At 41.8% G+C, this 22,075-nt stretch overlaps 2 protein-coding genes across 4 annotated transcripts in view; one reads left to right on the plus strand and one right to left on the minus strand.

Annotated features, from left to right (window-relative positions):
* The window catches only part of Tagln (transgelin), a 911,813-nt gene that overhangs the window by 214,107 nt on the left and 675,631 nt on the right, over nucleotides 1-22,075 (minus strand). The gene's annotated exons all lie outside the window — the stretch shown is intronic.
* Nucleotides 1-22,075, plus strand: part of Sik3 (SIK family kinase 3) — a 214,907-nt gene that overhangs the window by 136,464 nt on the left and 56,368 nt on the right. For all 3 annotated transcript variants that reach the window (XM_051197322.1, XM_051197324.1, XM_051197323.1), the window contains exon 4: nucleotides 3,224-3,385. In XM_051197322.1, coding sequence (XP_051053279.1) covers nucleotides 3,224-3,385 — 162 coding nt within the window. The remainder of the gene's footprint in view (nucleotides 1-3,223; nucleotides 3,386-22,075) is intronic.

The following is a 22,075-nucleotide window of genomic DNA, read 5'->3' on the forward strand; positions in this document are numbered from 1 at the left end:
TCTTTGAAAATACAAGTTTTGTCATATGTGGTAACTCTTAAACAAAGTACAAGTTTGTCCCTAAATGCAGGGGCTTTTCTTTGTCCTTTTCATGATTTCATGTGAAAGTTGACTCCATTAGCCCGTTGGTAGCCGGGGGTATTGGCACTGTAAATGTTTTGTCCAGGGACAACCAGTGTGTCATTGTGAATATAAATCAGACCTAGGCTGCATCCCACCAGCTGGCCTCTACAACACTTTTGCGAACTTTCCAGTCATCTTAGAGAAATTAGGTTCTTAGCCATGTATAAAGAGGCTTTTTTTTTTTTAATAAAAGAAAATCACTTATTTTGGAAATCACAAAATTAATCATTCTGTCATGTTTAAGAAGCTTTGATGTGTTTTGGTAATTAGTGTTTACTGCCAGACGAATGTCTCTTGGGCATTTTAATTAGTGGGTGGCTTGGCCAGATGAGCTTCTCTGATGGTAACTCTTCAGAGGAGTTTATTCTTATGTTTCTCAAGAAGAGCAGTCTCCTCAAAGCTCTTTAATTAGACCAAGTTTAGCAACTAAAACATATTATTAGAATAATTAGGCTTCTCTTAGGGAACAGAGGGGGGTGGGGGGTTGGAGAAGACAGGTACTGTTAAGAGAGATCACTTAAAACCTAGCATCCTGCCCCTGATGGATGTCCAGTTCCAGAGGGGCCTGTGTTACATTGCTGTCCTCAGTCAGAGCTTCATGTTGTTAAGAGTTCCCCTAATGGGTCTTACTAGAAGTGTAAACACACCCAAGTATAAGCTCATTTGTCCAAGTATAAGCTCATTTGTCCATCCCATTTCCATCCTGGAGACTTCTTGTTGCCCCCCACCATGTTGTAAGTAACTATGGTGTTTTTTGTTTTTAAGGGGAAAGCTTTAAAGGTCTTGTAAACAAAAGATTATAACAATTCTTTCAAGGATTGTTTGTCTATTTTTAATGATGTCAAACAGAGTCTTCCTTGGTAGTCCAGGACGGCTTTAAACAAGATGCCCCCACCCCCATTTTAGCCTCCCAAGTACTGGGGTGGGTGATAGGCGCGTATGTGTGTGTGTGTGTGTGTGTGTGTGTGTGTGTGTGTGATGTTTACATTCTAGGATGTGTCCCTTGCTGTCAAAATGCAGTTTGTATTTTTTCAAAATTTGCCATGTTGTTGGGTTTCCCTCTAGCTGCCTTACTTCACCCTCTCCCTGGTCCTTGCCTGTATTCTTTGTGCTCTTGGTCTTTGCAGTTACCATTGCTAGTAGTACTTTACCCTAGATTCTGTTTTCTTATAAGTATTAAAAAAAAAAAATAGCTGTCACTAGTCCTGTGAGTGAGATGTCACTAAAAATAATTGGGTGATTTCAGTGAACTACTATTAATAATTGGTCCTATGTATATCTGAATTGCTTAATTTTGTACTTTTTTGTTTGTGTTTTGAGCAGGGTTTCTTTGTGTAGCTTTGTAGACCAAGCTGGCCTTAAACTCACAGAGATCCGCCTACCTCTGCCTCCCAAGTGCTGGGATTAAAGGTGTGAACCACCATTGCAAGGCAATTTTGAACTTTTTTATCATCTCAGGATGCATATGGTAAATGTGTCCTTTTTCAGCTGGATCATTAAAGGTCTTTTCACAGAAGGTTATTAGAAGTTTCCACTAGAACATGCTATGACATTTCTTTAAGATTTATTGTATTTTATACAATACATGTGTATTGTATACATATATACATGTGTATATATGTATGTATGTGTGTCTGTGTGAGTATGTGCCATGTATGTGTAGGTACCCAGTGTGACCACAAAAAGGAGTTAGTTCCCCCAGAGCTAGACTTACAAGTTTCTGTGAATGACCCAACATGGACAGTGGGAACCGAACCTTGATTATCTACAAACAATATGACAACCCCCCCCCCCCGTTCCTTTTTGATACAAGATTTCTCAGTGTAACAGCCCCAGCTGGAGCTTGATCTGTATAGACCAGACTGGTCTTGAACCCACAGAGATCTACCTGCCTCTGCCTCCTAAATGCTGGGACACGCCTAGCCAGTATACACACTTAGCTATTGAGCCATCTCTCTAGTTTAATCTGGGCAGCTGTGATGATGTACAGCTAGGTTAGGGGTGTCTGTTTCATCTGGTCAGTATCAACCTAGTGCCTTACTCTGTAGAAATGTACTTCTAGGGCTACAGTGGCTGTGGGCAATCAAATGGCTTTTCAGGCCTGAGAATAGCCTGATCTCTCTGACAGCAGTCTGTCACAGGTGAGGTCTTTGTTGTTTGTTCTCACACTGTCTATCCTAGCAACTCAGCCATTGACCATTTTTCTTGGTAGATTTTCAGTTAATATATTATTTGTAAAAATTAGTATCATAGTTCTAAGAGAAGCCGATTCAGATATAAAGATGTGTATACATTGCTATGTCACCAAAGAAATATATCTTCATGTCCAATCATAGGCTTTAAGAAAGTAGGAGATGTTGGTGTGGACAGGGACCCACAGAAAGCCAGTCCCCTGCTCTGTGTGTCTGCTTTGCTTGGAGATGATTGACTGCTATGACTCTGCTTTTTGACACTCTTCAAACACAGGAAATGCATGTGATGCTTATCGTCCTGTGTATTTGCTTTTATACATGTAATCTTTGGCAGTGAGATTATGAAAAGGAAGGTGTTAGTAATATGATTCTTGAAAAATGGCACTAAGCCCTGAGAACATTTTTTCCTTATGGTGGTGCAATGTGTATTTTTGTGCACCCTTGTCACAGCAGGCTCAGGGTTAATGTGGTTTGGGTTCTTACTGTTGGTGAGTTTTTAATGAATGTGCACAGGAATGTGCCTTGTTCTCTTTCAGTTCTCTTTAGGTTTTGTTAGTTATTTATTTAATGTGTATAAGTGCAATGTGTGTGTGTATGTGTGTTTGTGTGTGTATGTGTGTATATGTATGTATGTATGTATGTATCAACTGCATACCTGGTACCTGTGGAGGAGGTATCAGACCTCCTGGAACTGTAGTCATAGATGGCTATGAGCCACCATGTATGCTGGGAACTGAACCTGGGTTCTGGAAAAGCAGGCAGTGCTCTTAACCACTGAGCCATCTCTCCAGCCCCTGTTTCCTTTTAAACTCTGTTATCAGATGGGTGCTTCCCTGACCTCCTTAAGCTGCCTCTGGGATTATGCCAGCATCTTGGGTAGGTACTGACTCTGCTCTTGTTCTCCACAGACCACCTGGTGGCCCATGGAAGAATGGCAGAGAAGGAAGCTCGACGGAAATTCAAACAAATTGTCACAGCTGTGTATTTTTGTCACTGTCGGAATATCGTTCATCGTGATTTAAAAGCTGAAAATTTGCTTCTGGATGCCAATCTGAATATCAAAATAGCAGGTGAGGTGTGTGCTGACTGTGTGTGGTAAAGACAGGAGACGACGGAGGAGCTCCTCAGTTAAGGTTCTGAAAGCTGGGGGTGATCTCCTTATTTAAAAATAAGCATGGTGAAAAAAACCAGAGTGAGCCAGGTGATGGTGGCACACACCTTTGATTCCAGCACTTTGGAGAGAGAGGCATTCGGATCTCTGAGTTCAAAGCCAGCCTGGTCTAAAGCATTAGTTTTAGAACAGCTGAAGTTACACAGAGAAAGTTCATTTTGAAAAACAAAACAAAACAAAAAACCCAGAAAAACAAAACAATCAAAAATTAGAACTGGATACTGAACTCCGGTTTGTTTGTGTGGAGGATACCACTGAGCTACACTCCCACCCCAGACTTCCCATTAATAGCCTGAAATTAGCAAACTTTCAAAGTACATTTTAAAAAATACAATATTAGCAGAAACTCTTTAGGAAGAAATGAAGAGGTAGTATTTCTTGTTCTGTTACTATGATAAATCCTTTGTAAATAGTGAAAAACAAAGTAGTATTTTTTAAACTAGAAAGGAAAATTATGTACTCAGCTTCTATTGCCAAGGTTGATCTTTACCACCATGGACATAGGCTGTGCTTACTCTACAGGCTGTATTTTTTTTAATGTCTTTTTTTTTTTTTTAATCTTATTTTATATACCAATCCCAGTTCCCTGTCCCTCCATCTCCTCACCCCACCCCTATCCATTCCTCAGAGAGGGTGCAGTCTACCCTGGGGAATCATCAAAGTCTGTCACATTACACTAAGGCAGGACCAAGGCTCTTCCCCCTGTATCTAGACTGAGCAAGATATCCCTCCATAGGAAATGGGAAAGCCAGTTCATGCATTAGGGATAATTACTGGTTCCACTGCCAGTGGCCCCATGGACTACCCAAGTCCCCCAACTGACTCCCGCCTTCAGGGGGCCTAGTTCAGTCTTATGCAGGTCCCCCAGCTGTCAGGGTTTTGTAAGAATAGATTTTTACAGTGCCCCCAAAGCATAATAAAACGTTTATTGAAAGCTGCTCTTTCTCTAGGGATGGGAGAAGGTGGTTTAGGACCTATTGAAATTTTTCTGAGCATTTTCTCCTCCCACATATGTAAATACATGCATTCATATCTCATAATAAATCCACTAAGGGTGCTACTTAGCTAGTTTTAACCTTTTTTTTTCTTCCCAGTCCAGCCTTTTATCTCATATTCCATTCCTCTGCCCACCTAACTTCTCTACTTTTTCTTAGTGGCTTACACTTGCTGTATTGATCTATCAGCATTTGCCTGACAGACACACAAGTTCATCTCCTACTGATTAGAAGGAAGTGAGTGCACAGCAACTATAAATAGAAAAAAATAGATAGCTTTTGTTCTTTGATAGTTTCTAATATTACATTGTATGTCCCTTATCTCTCAGTGGCTCATGCTGAAAATTGAAGTATTGTTAGAATATAATTGCCTTGAGACGCCAAGGAGTCAAAAGCTGTTCTCAGATTTCCCTCTAAGCAGGGCAGGAGTTGGGAGTTCAGATTTGTGTCTTGTTCCAGGTCAAAGTACCTGAGCAAGCACCTGCCAGCTGCAGTTCTTCTGACTCTGAGGTGTAGACATTACCTAGTCTGATCTAATGTCACCTAGCACTGTCCTTATCTCAGACTGATAGCTTCATGTAGTTTGCCACAAAGTTTGTTGAGCCAGGCGCGACACAGCAGGCAGGAATCTAAGGTTCTCCTGTTGGTTTGATATTAAGCCAGGCACTCTCAATCATCCTGCCTCAGCCTGTCAGAAGATGTTGGCTAGCATAGAACCGTGCTTTTCCTTTGCCGTTCTGTCAGTTGTGGCTATCCCCATAGAATTGGGGGATGTGGAAAGACCTGGCAAATTCCAGCTCTCTTTTCTAACTTTTTGTTTTGTTTTGTTTTTAGAGACAGGGTTTCTCTGTGTAGCTTTGTCTGTCCTGGAACACACTCTCTGGAACAGGATGGCCTCAAACTCACAGAGATCCACCTGCTTCTGTCTCCCAAGTTCTGGGACTAAAGGGATGTGTAATTATTTTTTGTGGCTTCAATGAAATTGTTGATGTAACTTACCAAAGCTCACAGGACTCAGTGAGGAGACTGAGGCACAAGGCTCTCGAATTTGAGGGCAGCCTGGGATTACTGTTAGTGTTACAAACTCCATGGCTCCTCATACAGTGGTTTTCTAAGTCAGTTCTGGAAGTGTAAAACATGCCTTTCAAGGCCAGCTAACATCTAGATTTAAGCAGGCCTGGTTCCTGGAGTTCCTAAAGGGAAAACCCAGATTCTTGTCCTATTTTGCCTTGTGTAGGCAATCTGCCTTCCTTGGCCATGGCCCCATCTTCACGGCACTCTCCCATCAGGCTTGTGTTGTGCTGACTTTGGGCCTCCTGATTCTGCCATATTGTAAGGAGTCCTGTCATCACTTCAGGTCCTCCTAGACATCCAAGACCACCTCTGAAGCTTATGATTATTAATTTGGTCACTTGCACACAAAGCTCCTTTTAGCATTCACAGGAATGCATTCACAGGAATGGGGTGGTTGGGCCAAGGATGTGTTTGGAGGACATTATTCCAGCCCATCACAGTGTCATCCCCAGGGTCCTTGGGTTATTAAAATAGCTTAAAGCCTCTCTTTATACTTTATGTAGTTTTTTATTCTATATATGTGACCCAAGGTTAAAGTGTGTTTTTGTTTGTTTGTTTGTTTTGTGTTTATTTTTATATTTCTTCAATTTGTGACTCTCACTTTAGAGCCATTCTGATTAAATTAAGAAACATTCCTGTGTCAGTTGGTTTTCTGTGGAGAAACTGAGAATAAAATCTGAGGCCATTGATAATCAAAACTGGAAATTACCCACATATTAGGGCAAGGTGATTTTTACATTTTTTTTTATAAAGTAATTAAAAACAAATTCAAGGAGTCTTAGTATAAGTATGTCTGCTGGTGTGTCAGTGAACATTACTGGGGGTATTGGCAGCCAGCCTCACACTCTGTGTTTTAACACATATACTTTGGCACAATTTTAAAGTTCATTTTAAATGTTTACGTTTTTAGTATTTGTTTTCAAAGCAAAATAAAGACTAAATTAGGACTCTAGTTAAGGTCTGCTACAATGTCTAATGTTTATCCTTAAATGACTGCTCATGCATTCTTTCTTTTGCATGCCCTCATTATGTGGTTTCTCAGTCATTGCTTGAGTCTCAGGCTCTCTCTCTTTCTCCCCCTCCCTCCCTTCCTCCATCCCTCCCTCCCTCCCTACTCTCCTTCTTTCTTTCCTTTTGCACATGTGTTAGAATTCTCATTTGTACCAGATACATCTTTCCTGAAGTTAATGAACAACTTTGAGAGATGCCTTTAGTAGATGCCAAATACAGAGTGGGTTAGGTGGTTTTGATAGGATATGGTCAATAACAAATGAAATCAACTTTAATTTTAAGAGCTGAAAGCAACTATTAGAGCCATGGTCTTTTCAGTAGTCATTTTTAAAGAACATATTAGAAGCCTTAGGAAGAAGCCAGTGTGTTTGACTTTGAGGCCAGCCTGGGAAACTTACTAAGACCCCATCTCAAAAAATAAAAGGGTGGGGAATGTTGAGTTGCAGACTGCTTACCTAGCATGAATTAGGTTCCGGGTTCAGTCCTTGGTACCAGCAAAAAAGAATTCTTAGTCTTTAGCAGTTCATCTTTAAACCAGTTATGTTAAAGAGCAACTTAATTTGGAACTAATAAAAATTCCAATTAAGAAATATAAGAAATTATCAATTTTTGCCAATATTTATCCAAGTGGTTTGGTTTTAAAAAACAATCTGGTAGCTGATAAAGGTACTTGCTGCCAAGTTTGATGATCTGAGTTCTATCCGGGGGACCCACGTGATGGAAGAAGGAAACTGCCCCTGGAAAGTTGTCATCTGATCTCCACACACATTGCCTGCCTCAATAAATAATTATAAGAGAAAAATTTTTAGGCAGGTTTTACTGTGTAGCTCTGGCTCTATGTAGACCAGGCTGGCCTTGAGCTCACAGAGACCTGCCTGCCTCTGCCCCCTGAGTGTCACCATGCCTAAGTTTAAAAAAAAAATGTGTGTGTGTGTGTGTGTGTGTGTGTGTGATATATATATATATATATATATATATATATATATATATATATATATTTTGGTTGTTTGACTCAGGGTCTGTCTGTGTAGCCCTGGCTATCTTGGCACTCATGGTGTAGACCAGGCTGGCCTTGAACAGGGAGATCCACCTGCCTCTGCCTCCTGAGTGTTGGGATTAAAGATGTGTGCAGCCACCACCCAGCCTAAATTCTTTTAAAGCATATATCACCTGAAATCTATAACTGTTACTTGGATGCAGAGGCAGAAGACTTGCTGTGAGTTCAAGTCTAGCCTCACTACATAGTGAATTTGAGATCAGCAAGACTACAGAGTGGGATCCTATCTCAGACAAACAAACAAATAAATGATGGTGTTCATTGTAGAACATGAGTACGTTTTTCTGGTTTTGTTTGTATTCTTTTCACTTTTTGAATGAGTTACTATGGTAATACATGTTTAGCACTTGATACTATAAAGACATACAGTATGCTGTGTCCACTCTAGTCTAGTAGTGAAGGACATGGCTCCTTGGTGTGAAGGTAGACTTATGGATAGCTATCAGAAGAGTCAATCATAGTTTCCCCTCCCCCCTTTAAAATTTAAATTATAATCAAGCTTGTTTTACCTGTCAATCCCAGTTCCCCCTCCCTCCCCTCTTCCCTTGCCCCCCCCCATTGCATCCCCTTTCTGCTCCCCAGGGAGGGTTAGGCCTTCCATGGGGGATCTTCAAAGTCTGTCATCTCACTTGGAGCAGGGCCTAGGCCCTCCCCTGTGTAAATAGGCTGAGAGAGTATCCTCTATGTGGAGTGGGCTCCCAAAGACCATTCATATCCTAGGGATAAATACTGATCCACTACCAGAGGCCCCATAGATTGCTCAGGCCTCCTAACTAACACCCATGTTCAGTTGTTTGTCCTATGCTGGTTTCTCAGCTATCAGACTGGGGTCCAGCAGCTTCCCCTTGTTCAGCTCAGCAGTTTCTGAGGGTTTCTCCAGCCTGGTATTGACCCTTTACTCATCATTCCTCCCTCTCTGCAACTGGATTCCAGGAATTTGGCTCATTATTTAGCCGTGAGGGTCTGCTTCTGCTTCCATCAGTTACTAGCTGAAGGCTTCAGGATGGCATATAAGGTAGTCATCAATCTCATTATTGGGGAAGGGCATTTAAGGTAGCCTCTTCACTGTTGCTTAGATTGTTAGTTGGGTCATCCTTGTAGGTCTCTGGACATTTACCTAGTGCCAGATTTCTCTTTATACCTATAATGGCTCCCTCCATTATGGTATCTCTTTTCTTGCTCTCCTCTATTCTTTTCCTGACTCAATCTTCCTGCTTCCTCATGTCCTCCTCTACCCTCCTCTTCTCCCCTTCTCTTTCTTCTAACTCCCTCTTCCCTTCCTCCATGCTCCCAATTTGCTCAGGAGATCTTTTCCCTTTCCCCTTCTCTGAGGGACCATGTATGTCTCTCTTAGGGTCCTCCTTGTTTCCTAGCTTCTCTGGTGGTGTGGATTGTAGGCTGGTGATCCTTTGTTCTATGTCTAAAATCCATATATGAGTGAGTACATACCATGTTTGTCTTTTTGTGACTGGGTTACCTCACTCAGGATGGTTTCTTTAAGTTCCATCCATTTGCCTGTGAATTTCAATATTCCATTGCCCCCCCCATGAATAGTATTCCATTGTGTAAATGTTCCACATTTCCTTTATCCATTCTTCAGTTGAGGGGCACATCCCAGTTTTTTATGTCTATTAATTTTTCTACATCTGTTTCTAGAGAGAAGGGAAATTTGTTGTACAGTAGTTTTCTCCCTGGTTTTAGAATTTAAAAGTTCCTCTTAATGGCAATAACAAACCTGTCTTCCATGGGATTTGTTGTGGGGGTGTTTGTTGTGTGTGGTGGCTAGTTAGGCTAGTTAGCACCTTCAGGCAGAGTTGCAAAATCTGGAGCTAAGGATATGTCGGGTTAGCTGGGGCCTTGCCCATTGTTTCAATTGGCTCCTTTTTCAGTTTGCTCAGGAGCAAACAGAATGTTAAAAGTGACTCCTGCCCATCAGGATCTGAGGTTCACTCGGGGCCCAAGCATTCAAACGCTACCAGTTACATAATACCAGAATTGTGCCACATAAGGCCTTTCACGTGTGTCACATAATGCTTTCGTATAAATAAATACAATGTGTTTGAAAATCATTAGAAACCCTTCATGTTCCAGAGGTTTTCACTTCCAAAATGAACTTCCTAGGAGCCGCATTCATGCAGATTTCTGAGTGGATTGATTCTTAGCTTTAACCCTCCGTTCTTTATGTCTCAGATGTATGAGGCTCTGTAGAGAAGCAGACAGAAAGGAGCACAGCCCAACTGGTAGCACACAGCCCACATCCTTAGCTACCAAATTACAGTTCCATGTGACAGAGAGATGCTACTAGGCACACTGTGACAGGTAACTCCATTAATGATGTGTTGAAGTTGCCGCTTTCATAGGCTGAAGTTTATAAACTCCAGCACACTAGGAACCTCCAGAATCTCTGAGGATATTCTGCTTGTTGCCTGACACCTCCTCATTAGCACACACCTACTGTGTAGAAGAATCTCAGTAATCAGACCCCCTGCTTGGGGTGCCCACCTTCCCCATAGCCAGACAACTGGCTTCAGACTTTGCCTTCTCATCCCTATCATGTGGAGGTGATAGGTCCAGAGGGCTGGAGCCATGCTTGGTGGGTCCTCAGACATGGCCAAACTCCCTATAGCTCCTCAGATAGGCCTGGAATAGGGTCACAAGTTGGGGCATGTTTGGAGGTGTTGGGGATCTCCTTATTGTCCTCTTCCATATGAGTTCCATGGAGGGATAACATACTGTGGATCTCAAGTTGGACTGGGCCTAATGCCCCAGGTTGGCCTAGAGACTGAAGCCTGAAGGTCTGCAGAAGCCAGAGTAGGGAGCAACTCAGAGGGGTCCTCCCCTGGGCCCTGTACTGTCCACCTCAGTGCTGTGAAGTTGGAGGAGGTGGAATCAAGCCCGGAGGAGTTCTGGGACATGAAAGCCCTGCAGAAGGAACCAGAGTAGTTTGCCAAGCTCCTGAAGCAAAAGAGGATTACCTTAGAGTAACTCCAAGCTGATAGGTCTAACCCTGGATGTTCTCTTTGGAAAGGTGTTTAGCTAGGTGACTATCTCCCGCTTTGAGATCCTGCAGCTCGGCTTCAAGAACATGTGTAAACTGTGCTCCCTGCTGGAGAAGTGTTTGGAAGAAGCCGAGAACCTTCAGGAGATGTGCAGAGCAGAGACCCTGATGCAGGCCCACCAGAGAAAGCAAAGAAGCATCAAGAATTGCATGAGAGGACCTGGGAAACATGTTCCTGCAGGGCCCAAAGCCCATCCAGCCAGAGATCAGCATCATCCCTGAGCATCTGGGGCTGGAGGAGGATGTGTTCCCAGTGTGGTTCTGTAGCCAGAGCTATAAGGGCAAGCATTCAAACATTGATTGTTCCCAAAGAGAGGAGTAGAAGGCTGCAGGGTCTCTTCTCCCAGGGACCCCATGTCCTTTTCTGTCATTGTGGTGCCCTAAGGCTATAAGAGCCCTCACTTCACATTCACCACACTCTACTCTTAGGTCCCTTTTACTAAGGATAAAGCCTTTCCTTCTGTTCCTGTCACTGCTTTGGGCTCTCCCATGCATTCAAACTGAGGCAGCATCCCTGCCCAGAGATGGGGTGAGCAGAGGGTAGGGGAAGGAGATGGACAAAGAGAACCTGGAGGCTGTGCTACCATGCCTTGGGGATTAAGTTCTTCATTTACTGAGGAGGGATTGGGAGCATAGAGTGGGGGTGGGAGGTGGAGTGGGGGCAGGAAGTATAAGGGGAGGTGATGAAGGATGCCGTTGATCATGAGCCTGTCACTCATCATTCTGTTCTTATATAAAGAAGCCTGGGGCACAGTAAAGGAAAAGAAAAGGGGGAGGGGAACCCCAAGAACTTCAATAGCTTTATGGCTTTATTGATTCAGATTTCATGCTAATGATCATGAAGACATAAATACCCTACTTAAGATGTACCATTTTAAGTAAGGCTTGAAGGATGGTGCGATCAACAGGGTAGAGGAGAAACTTCAGGAGGCGCAGACAGCAAAAATGGATGAAGTACCTGCTTTGTAGGCACTGAGATCAGCAGCAGCAGATGAATCTGTCTCTTTCACTGTCATTCTGACGAGGAGAGAGACACAGCTGTTAATAAGGACTATGAAAGATGCAATCTGAATAATGTGATAGAATGATTTGTGGGAGAGATACTGTCTTAATCAGGACAGGCAAAGCCTTCCAAGCTGAAGGAAGACAGTGTGAAAACTGAAAGAGAAGAGGCGAGTGTAAGGAAAAAGGTCAACATGGCTAGAGATAAAAAGAGGGCAAGTGGAAGGAGTTGTGGTGGCAGAAATGGCACATGACAGGAGGTGGGATTTCATTTTGGTTCTACAGGGAAGCCAAGGCAGGAGGCATAAGTACATTAGATTGTGAATGTGCATTTGCAGACAAGCCATGTGGTGGGTCGTATCTTTGATCCTGGGACCGACTCCTACAGTGAGATGGGAGGCAGAAACAGGAGGATCTCTGGGAAGCTAGTAGGTCAGCTAGTCTGTTAGGAGTTCCTAGAGCAGCAGAATGAACAGATAAGAAGCAAGGTAGAAGGAAAGAACTCACTCCCAACAGTTTCGACCACCACATGTGTGTCATGACACAAGTGGACGCACTGGTCATGTGCAGTATACTTTTTCAAAGATATGGGACCCATGTATAAGAAATAGATTTTTCTCCACTGTATTTTGAAAGTACTTGACTATTAAGGCATAATAAGGTAACTTGAGGATGGATAGAGAAGAAGGTTTTGTGGAGAAAGGACAGAAAGATAATAGGACTGTTTAAAAATACCACGAAGTGGAAAGGTCCTGCATGAGTGAGGATGGTGGCAGCAGACACAGAAAGGTAGGAAAGGGTGACAGACACAGGGGGAGGGGGGGAGCAAGAATTCCAGGACATGGTAGCAGTTGGATATCTTATCCGTCGAGAAGATGCTTCCCATCAAATGTTTGTTTGGGACAGAAATTATGTTTAGCCACCAGTAGTAAACATGCATTTCTTCGCAGCATTCTTGTTTAGTGGTCAACATACTGCTGCTTGAAAGCAATTTAAACTTGTTCCCAAAGATTAAGTATAGAGGTTTCTACATTTTCTTTTTTAAATAAATATATATATATATATATATATATATATATACACACACACACACACACACACACACACACACACACACACACACACAACATTGAACATAGTTGGTTTATTCACTAAAGAAAAGCCCTTTCAAATTTCAGACATTATGAGAATGTTTTGAAAATTGTGGAAACTTATTTTCTTTAACCTAAGGAAGCTGGAAACTTTCCCCTTTAAATGTCGACTCCCAGAATGGGCTCCATGAGACAGTTTCCACTCCCGTGTTATTGTTTTAGTTGGCAGTCAGGAGACAGCAAGGACCTCCAGAGTAGCTACAGAAAAGCCAGCTCTTTGCAAGGATTTCCAGAGTACGTAGGTTTAAGGGTCAGTGGAAAATTGGGGCCTCAGAGCAGTGAGAGTGACATTCTTAAAAAGCGGGAAATCAGAACACGTTGAGAGTGCACTGACTGAGGATTCTGAAACACCATCGAAGAATGATTGGAAACCTTGGAGTTCTGAGAACTGTTACATTGTGCTGTGATTGGAAGTGCCTGGCTGTCCCCACAGAATATTTATCCAATGTTCATCAACCAATTTATTCTTGATTCCCTGACCCAACACTCTGTTTGGGTTACCCCATCACACCTTCCAGGTTGACAGGCAGAGTTGGGAACCAGAGAAGACCATTGTGGCTTCCTCAGTTCAAGTCATAATTGAACCTGACTGTTATTGTATCCCTGGGATGTCCTGTGACACTCATGTAGAATGTGCTGAGTAGCTCTGATACATGTTGAGTTGTTGGAAAGTTGGGGACCAGAGGGATGGCTCACTGGTTAAGAATGCTTGCCATGCAGCCATGAAGACTAGAGTTTGGATCAAGCACCCATGTAACAAACCTGGTTAACCTTGTTAACTCCAACTCTGAGGAATCACTCTTGGCTTCCCACAAGTACACAGGTGCATGCACCTGCATATATTCACACAACAGATATAAATTAATTTTAAAGAATAATACAAATAGCAGTAAAAGAATCAGAAAAGTGTGTCTTATGGGGACCAGAGAGAAGGCCTAGAAGTTAAGGGTATGTAGTACTCTTGCAGATGACCAAAGCTCAGTTGCCAGCACTCGTTTTGGGTGGTTTACAACTGTCCACAACTCCAGCTCCAGGGAATCTGAAACCCTCTTCTGGCCTCCGAGGGCACTACACTCACCATTCAGATAACCCCACAGAGATACATACATATACATAAATATATTTTTAAATTAAAATTATCTTTCCTGAATCTGGCTCCTAAGACTAGAACTCTATAAATGAAACATCAATGTTGATTTTATTCAAAAGGGTGTGTGTGTGTGTGTGTGTGTGTGTTGTATAAAAAGATTCTAAAGTTAAAAGTGAAACATTTTTGTCAGTTAAAGTTCTGTGCTGTACGTGAGGTCATGGAAAGTGAGTTGCCCCTGACTGGGGTCAAAATGACAACACTTAGAAAGCTTCCCGGTAGCTACTTTGCCAGTGCAGAAACTGTCTTGTCAGAGCTTTCTCTGTGATCTCCACACAGCAGAAGGGAAAGAACCCAACATGCTGGGGTGTGTGGAATGGTAGAATACATTGAAATGACCTCTTTTACACACACTCTTAATTCCACGTTTCATGCTGTCTTCTACTCCATGTCATGTCTCTATTTGCTTAATATTAAAATTATCAGCAGCTTAATATAGGAGGAAGTTGATGTTCCAACAAGATGCATTCCAGTTAGCTTGTAGGTTTTGTGGTCCTGAGGAGTACTTACACACACATCAGAGAAGAGAAGGATCATGTCTTCTCCAGCCACTGATCTTATGTAAACCTCTGGTTCATGCACATTACACCAGTTCCTTTCTTCAGCCTTTGGGGAGCCTGTGCTGGTATTTATTAACTGCAGGACCCTTATTTGAAAAAAGAGGGACCGGGGGAGAAGGATGCAGATGGCTTTAGCTTTGAGACCTTGAACAAAAACATGAAGCTGAGGGTGGAAGTCTGGGCAGGACCTTTGCCTCCTCTGCCCCTGCTCAGTGAGGCTGAACTGAGGGTAGGGTAGGGTCCTCATGCTTGTATCCCCTATCCCTGAAGGACAGCTCCAGCTTTCAAAATGCTTTGTCTCCGTGACCACAGTGGACATAGTTTTAATAAAGTATAAGTCAATGAGGATATGAGCACTTCCCAGCCAACAGAGACATAAACTTGCTTCCCATTCAAATGCAGACCCATGTGAATAGGTCAAATAAAACCTGTTATTTCGTAGTCTGGATAATACCAATACCTGGGACAAAAAAAAAAAAGGGGGGGGGAGAAAGAAAGAAAAAGAAAAGAAAAATCTCAGGCTTATTAAAGTTGCAGAACCCTGACAGTTTTGAAATCCTGAAGCAGTCAATGAATAACTGAAAAAAAAAATAGGAGATACTTGCTACAGTTGGTGCTGGGAAAGTATTAATATTCCCCTTCACATTAACATAAAAGATACCTGTGGTGCAGTGTGTAAAATTTGCAAGACAATTAAAATTAAAGGGATGATAGACATTTTAGGGTGTGTGTGTGCTTGCACTTGCTTGCATGCATGCACATACACAAATAATTTAAGAATAAAAGTCACCAGCCATGGTGGCATACACCTTTAATTACAGCACTTGGAATGCAGAGGCAGGAGGGCAGCTAGAGTTATGTAGAGAGAACCTCTCTTAGAACAACAGCAGCAGCAACGATAACAAAAAGGAATAAGAAAATGTAAAAGTAAAAAAAAAAGTGTATGACTGCTTTCTCGTGAAGTTCCTATTAGACCAGAATCTGGTTCTCATTTTTGAGTTTAGAAATATGCTTTTTTCAGTTCTCTTAAAAACTGTAAGAGAGCAAGTACAATATTTCTATCTTTTTCTTCCACGTTGAACAGAAAAGACCAGTTTGTTAATTGTAGGCCTGGATATTTTCTTTTTGTTTTAAAAGTACCCTGGTCTGTGTGGTCTTTGGCTCTTTGCTCAGACTGCACACAGCCCACTGTTAATTTAACACCTCCAGCAGCGTACCAGACCTGTTCTGACCAGTGATTTCTGAGTCTTCAGGTTATCAGTGGTCCTGGAGAGTCATATCTTTTGAAAAAAAAAAAAAAAAAAATGGCGGTAAAGGGCTAGGGATATAGCTCAGAGCTCAGTGGTAGAGCACCTGTGTAGCACATTCAGAGAGCTGGGTGTGACACTTGGCACACAAAGACCTTGTAGGAGAAGAAAGGGAGAGAAAGGAAGAGGGGGCCAGGCACATCCTTATAATCCCAACTTGGGAGATGCAAACTGTCTAAGAGGTCATTTGCCACATAGCCAGTTCAAGACCAGCCTGGAATAATTGAGACTCTGTCTTAATGCCCCCCACACCATCGTGATTTCCCTTGTCTTTTCTATATTTTAGGAGTTAATAAATGGAATATTTCTTTATGTCTTCCTACTGACCTTGAATGTGGTTATTTCAGTACCTCTAAGTTTAATTTAACTGTGTCTACCTTCAGGCAGGGGGCTAACGAGCAGGCTTGGCCCATTCATTGGAAGATTTTCCTTGTATCTTGTTAAATTTATATGTTATGGACCCTTGGACTATATAAGGAATGAGGAACACTAATGGTGAAATTCACATTAATGAGATAAAGGATTAGTTATGCAGTGCTTCAAGATACACTTCATCACATTTATGAATCACCCTGTTCAGTTATTATATACCACATCAAGACATGTTTCCAAGGTTCAGAAGCCAAATTTTTAAAAACTTAGTATAGTATAAACATACATAGACACATGATATAGACATATCAAATTTTATATATTCATATTTATGTATCTACAAATGTACATACTATGGTACATTCATGGTGTAGTATAATAAATGATTATAATAATGGCCATAAGCTTGCTAATCCATCTTATCATTTGAAAAAACTAAACATGAAAACAATTCAAATAAACTGATTTGATGGTTTAGGTTCAAATATATGCACTCTAAATGCCAGGTCATTAAACATTTTTACCCATTTTAACTAGTTAACTTCTAAAATAAGCAGTATATATCAAATAGAAATGCATATTTTCCATAAGTAAGTTAGTGTGGGCACTGTTAGTGTGAGCATTGTTAGTGTGGGTGCTGATAATGGTCACATGACTCTGCCTTGAAATTTATAAAGGACTTTTCAATCAATCATTTTTCCGTTTTGAGGCGGAGACTAGCTTCAAACTCAAGATCCCATTGCCTCAGTCTCTGGAATTATCATAAAGCAAGCAAAAACAATAGATTTTTTTTTAAATTTCCTTCTTGGGAGGTTTTAAGACAATACTTTGTATTAAAAGGAATTTGTACCTGGGTGTGGTAGCTCACATCAGAAATTGAAACACTTGGCAGGCAGAGGCAGCAAGACTGACTCAAGGTCAAGGCCAGCCTGGTATACATAGTAAGTTCCAGAATATTACAGTGTGAGTCTGGAGCTCACACGGTAGAAGGGGAGAGTTGACTCCCACAAGTTGCCCTCTGGCTTGCACGTGTATACCAAGTCATGCATCCCATCCCACTAACTACCTACATATTTTTAAATGCTGGGGGGAGAAAAGAACAAAAAGGAATGTGAGTCAAAAGAGTTGAAGAATACTAGTTTTTTTGTACAATTAAACATAAAGGAGTTTTCCTTATCTTCTAATCTAACTAGAACCGTGTGTGTGTGTGTGTGTGTGTGTGTGTGTGTGTGTGTGTGTGTGTGTGATCACATTAGAAATTCTCTGAACTATTCTTTCTTTATTTTGTTTTTACTTGTTTTTTTTTTTTTTTTTTTTTTTTTGGTGGGGGTGGGTTTTGTTGGGGTTTTTGAGACAGGGTTTCTCTGTATAGCCCTGATTGTCCTGGAACTGGCTTTGAGACCAGGCTGGCCTCAAAACGCTAGAGATCAGTCTATTTTTGCCTCCTGAGTGCTGGGATCAAAGGCATGTGCCACTATGGCCCGGCCCTCCCCCATTCCCTGCTTTTGAGACAGGGTCTCACTCCAGGCTGGTCTGGGATTTGCTGTATAGACTGGTCTGGCCACAAACTTGTAGCAGTCCTTCTGGCTCTGCCTCCCACATGGTAGGATTGTAAGCTTGTGCCACTAGGATTTCTCTGAATTCTTGATAAAATCTTTAAGAAACCCACATTTGTTTCTTACACACCAATTGTCCTCTTAAGTTTACCTTAAAGCTCAAATGATGACCATAGTTCTCTAGGTGGTATTTGTCTCATCCACAGACTAATTTCCAGAACAGTAAGGACCAAGTTTGTCCCATCCATCTTGTTCTGAGGACCACACATATCTCTTAGGGTTATGGCTCTGATGTCTCTAGTCATGGGAATTATGTTAATCTGTTAGCTTTGGCCTAAGAGAGCATTTTTTTTTTCTGGGTTGGGGGAATCTGCTTATTACTCCCAAGCCATACCTTAAAGCTACCTAACCACCCTCCCACCTTTATTTCTCCAAACGTAGGCTCTTTCTTACCAGATCATGTCTTAATTTTTAATTTATTATTATGTGCGTTCATCATGCATATGTGTGTTCATGCCAAGGAAAACTTGAAGAGGCCAGAGGACAGCTTTGTTGAGTTGGATCTCTCCTTCCATCTCTCTATGGTTTTCAGGGATCAAACTCAAGTTAGCAGGCTTGGACACTCACCCACTGAGAGCCCTTATATGACTTATACGACTTATTTTTGTTTGTTTGTTTGTTTGGTTGTTGCTTGCTTGGATTTCTGTTGTTGTTTTGAGACAGTGTCTCACTAAGTAGCCATAGCTTGCCTCCAACTCACAGAGAGCCACTTGCCTCTGTTTCCTGAGTGCTGCGATTAAAGGCGTGTGCTATCATGCCTGACCATTGATTTTTAATTTGAAAAATTCTGTATTTAAATACTGTTTCCATTTGGTATCATTAATTTCCCTTTAAATTTTAAAGAGGTCATTGTACCTGTGAAAGGTGCACTAGAACCTTAAGTAATATGCTACCTAGCAGGTATTAGAAGTCACTAAGTGAGGGACCTTCGTGGCTCTAGTTTGATTTAATTTAGGACAGTGCCTGTGATACTACACATTACTATTTCTAACAGTTCCAGTGGGTATTGTCTGCATACCTTATATAAAGTGTCTAATTATAGCCCCTTTTTAAATCTACTCAATACTGCGTTTAACATGGAGACTGACGTTGGCAAGGGTTTTCAATTTTGCTTTCTTATGAGAAGAATTGGGTAGTGTTATCTAGGATAGAGTAGAGGAGATTGGCTTATTTTTCTCAAAATAACAAAGTCAGTGATTCCACCTGCTAATGTATGTTGGGAAAACCCAGTAAGTTCTTCACTGTAAATGCCAATGGTACACTGGTCCAAGTCTCCCCAGAAGAAGATGATGACTTGAGTCTGTAATTTTCCCCTGAAGGGATTTTCCCTGAATGTGTTTTTCAGGCTGCCAGTCTCTAGGCTGTTGCCATTACTTCTTTATTAGCTTCTAGTCAGGAAGTTCAGCCAGGGGTTAAAGCAATTACTAAATACTGAGGACTTCCCAAAAGTCTTCAAGGTGAACATTTACTGTGATTCCTGGAAGATGCCAAACTCACCTTCACCAGTGCTGTGATCCTGAGAGCCACACAGCTTTCTGTTGCTGTATTCTACAAAAAATAACAACAACAACAATAACAAAGCCTTGGGTCACATGGCGTACAGAATTAATTCCCTTTCTGTGCTGTGTTCCATGTTAACAGCCTATGAAACAGCCCAATTCTTATTTATATAATTTCTTCCACTCTTTTGGTCTTTGTTTTGGGATGGTTTGTTTGTTGTTGTTGTTGTTTTGTTGTTGTTGTTTTTTGAGTCATCTGCAGCAAGCACACCCCGCTTTCTCTGTAAGCCTGTTGAGAAATCCACAAGGGCCAGAATTAATTCTGCTTTAGGCTGTTTGTCCCTGGTTGTAATTGTGGTCCTTTGAAGCTTCCAGATTTGACAGAACGATGGATCTTGTCCCAGTGCTTCCTAGTGAGGCTGGTCACTTAGAGACATGTGTATCTTCCCGGTTTACTTTGCCGTCCTGCTCCATCTTCCAAGCTGTTTACTCATGTATTATAGCAGCAAGGGAAGCGTAGGTCTTCAGAAGGCTTGGCTTTCAATTTCACTGCACCATACTGCTTTGCAAGCACTGAGAACATTGACGCTGGCTGAAGGTTATGTCCCATCTGTTTACATCTGCTTTGGATTGTTCCTTGGTAAACCAGAAAAGAAGTCAATGTTATTGCTCTGAAGTGGTGGACCAAACAAGAAAATTTGCTCCTAGAATTGCCCCGATTTTTAAATTAGTGCTACCAGCTCTCTACTCTTTTCTCTACCACATTTCACATACCCAGCTAATGATGCGCTTATTTTTAGGATACAGTATCACTACCTTATATAGCCACAGGCTCCTCATCTTGCCTAGAACAAAGAGTTTCGAGGCTCAAAATCAATAGCAACCTCTGGTAGTTAAATCATCCTAGATGATGAACATAGGGTTTAAATTAGTCTTCTGCTTTGCATTATGGGAATAGGACTAAATTACCATTTCAGCCTGCAGACAAATGCTAACCAACTGGGGTGTTGGGGGTTGGAAAAGAGACTTAGCAAATTATGTTGAGTTACTTAGGGGTGGAGAAATAAATGACCATAGGCCACATAAAGAAGACTGCTCCACCCATATGGCTTCTGCTATGTAGAGTATCTAACTTAAGCAATTTCCTTATTGTGTGCTCACATGCATGTGTACATGTTCATGTGTATGCACATGTAAGCCAGAGGATATCATTATCATTGTTTAAGTGCTGTCCCACTGGCCACCTTTGGGAACAGAGTCTCTTACTGGGACCTGGGACTCCCTGATTAAGCAGGGCTGCCTGGCCAGCAAGCTTCCGAATCCACCCGTCTGTTTCCCTCTCACCACACTCAGCTCTGAGGAGTCAGACGCAGGCCCTCATGCTTGCACAGCACTCACTACTGACTGAGTCACCTTGCCAGTCTTAATGATTTTTTTCTCTCTGTTATGACTTTGGTTTTGGGGGTTTGGGGGTTTTTTGATAAAATTTTATGAAATTTATCACCTTGGGTTGAGTCTGTAGGCTATAAACTTTTCCCATTGCTGCTAGGTAAACAGTAAAGAATGTCATCTTTTTGAGTTGACACCAGTATCAGTTCTCTACAAAGAACTGCTGGCTCTGTTTATTGTTCAGGTGATGCTTAAAGTTGGGCATGAGGCACACACATGTAATCTCAGTCCGTGGAGACTAAGGCGGGAGGGTTGAGAATTGGCCAACTTGGGCTCAACATTCCACCCAAAAGGTGATATTTTAACATCCCACAAAAAAGGTGATACACACACATACATATATTATAGCACAGATAATAAAAACCCAGAGACAGATATTGGGGTTAAAACTAAAGACCAGAGAAGCAAAGCAGGTAGCCACTAGAAAGTTCCTACCTCTACCAATGCTCAGACCTTAGGGGCGAACCACTGAACCTCAGACTGTCCCAACTGCACTGCTGCAAAGACTCACTGAGACTGCCCAGTATTCCTCTCTCCCCTTGTTTTTATTCCTCTCTCTGCCCAGCCATATCTCTCCCTAGTGCTGGGATTAAAGGTGTGAGCGCTGTTTCGCTTTTAGACTGATTTTCTCTCTTGTAGCCCAGAGTGGCCTTGAACTCACAGAGATCTGTGCTGGGATTAAAGGTGTGGCCACCTCTGCCCAGCTTCTATGGCTAACTAGTGTGGCTAGCTTTGCATTCTGATTTTCAGGCAAGCTGTATTTGCTAGATCATAAACAAAATATCACCACAACAAACATTTAAAAGAACATAGTTAACTATGGATTGATGTGGCTATATGTTTGGAAATTTAGATGAATGATTTCTGAACATTGTAGATGTAATCTTACCTCTAAGATGCTCATTGTTCTGAAATGCTTTCTTCCTAGGACATGGTTTCTGTATATAATCAGCATGCATACAAATACTGCCTCTCCCTTAACGTTATATCAAGTTTCTTCCCCAGCATGCTTAATATTGCATGAAAAGCAATGTACATCAAGCAACTGTAGCATGATTTACTTGCTCCACCCTGAGTTATTGTATGAATATGGACCCCTTTATGGATTTGGCTTTACTGCCACTCACCTCCCACTTTCGTTGGGCTTCATTATTAGAACTCTAAAACTGCAAGAGTGTTTACTCAACCTTGTGAATGGATTATCTGAGTCTTTTCTCTCATTTAGTGTGTGTGTGGCTTGTTGTGTGATTTCACTGTAGTTGACATCTTCTGTTTCTTTACATTTCACCAG

The sequence above is a fragment of the Phodopus roborovskii genome, unplaced genomic scaffold (assembly GCF_943737965.1).
Source record: "Phodopus roborovskii unplaced genomic scaffold, PHOROB, whole genome shotgun sequence".
In the NCBI taxonomy this organism is placed as follows: Eukaryota; Metazoa; Chordata; class Mammalia; order Rodentia; family Cricetidae; genus Phodopus; species Phodopus roborovskii.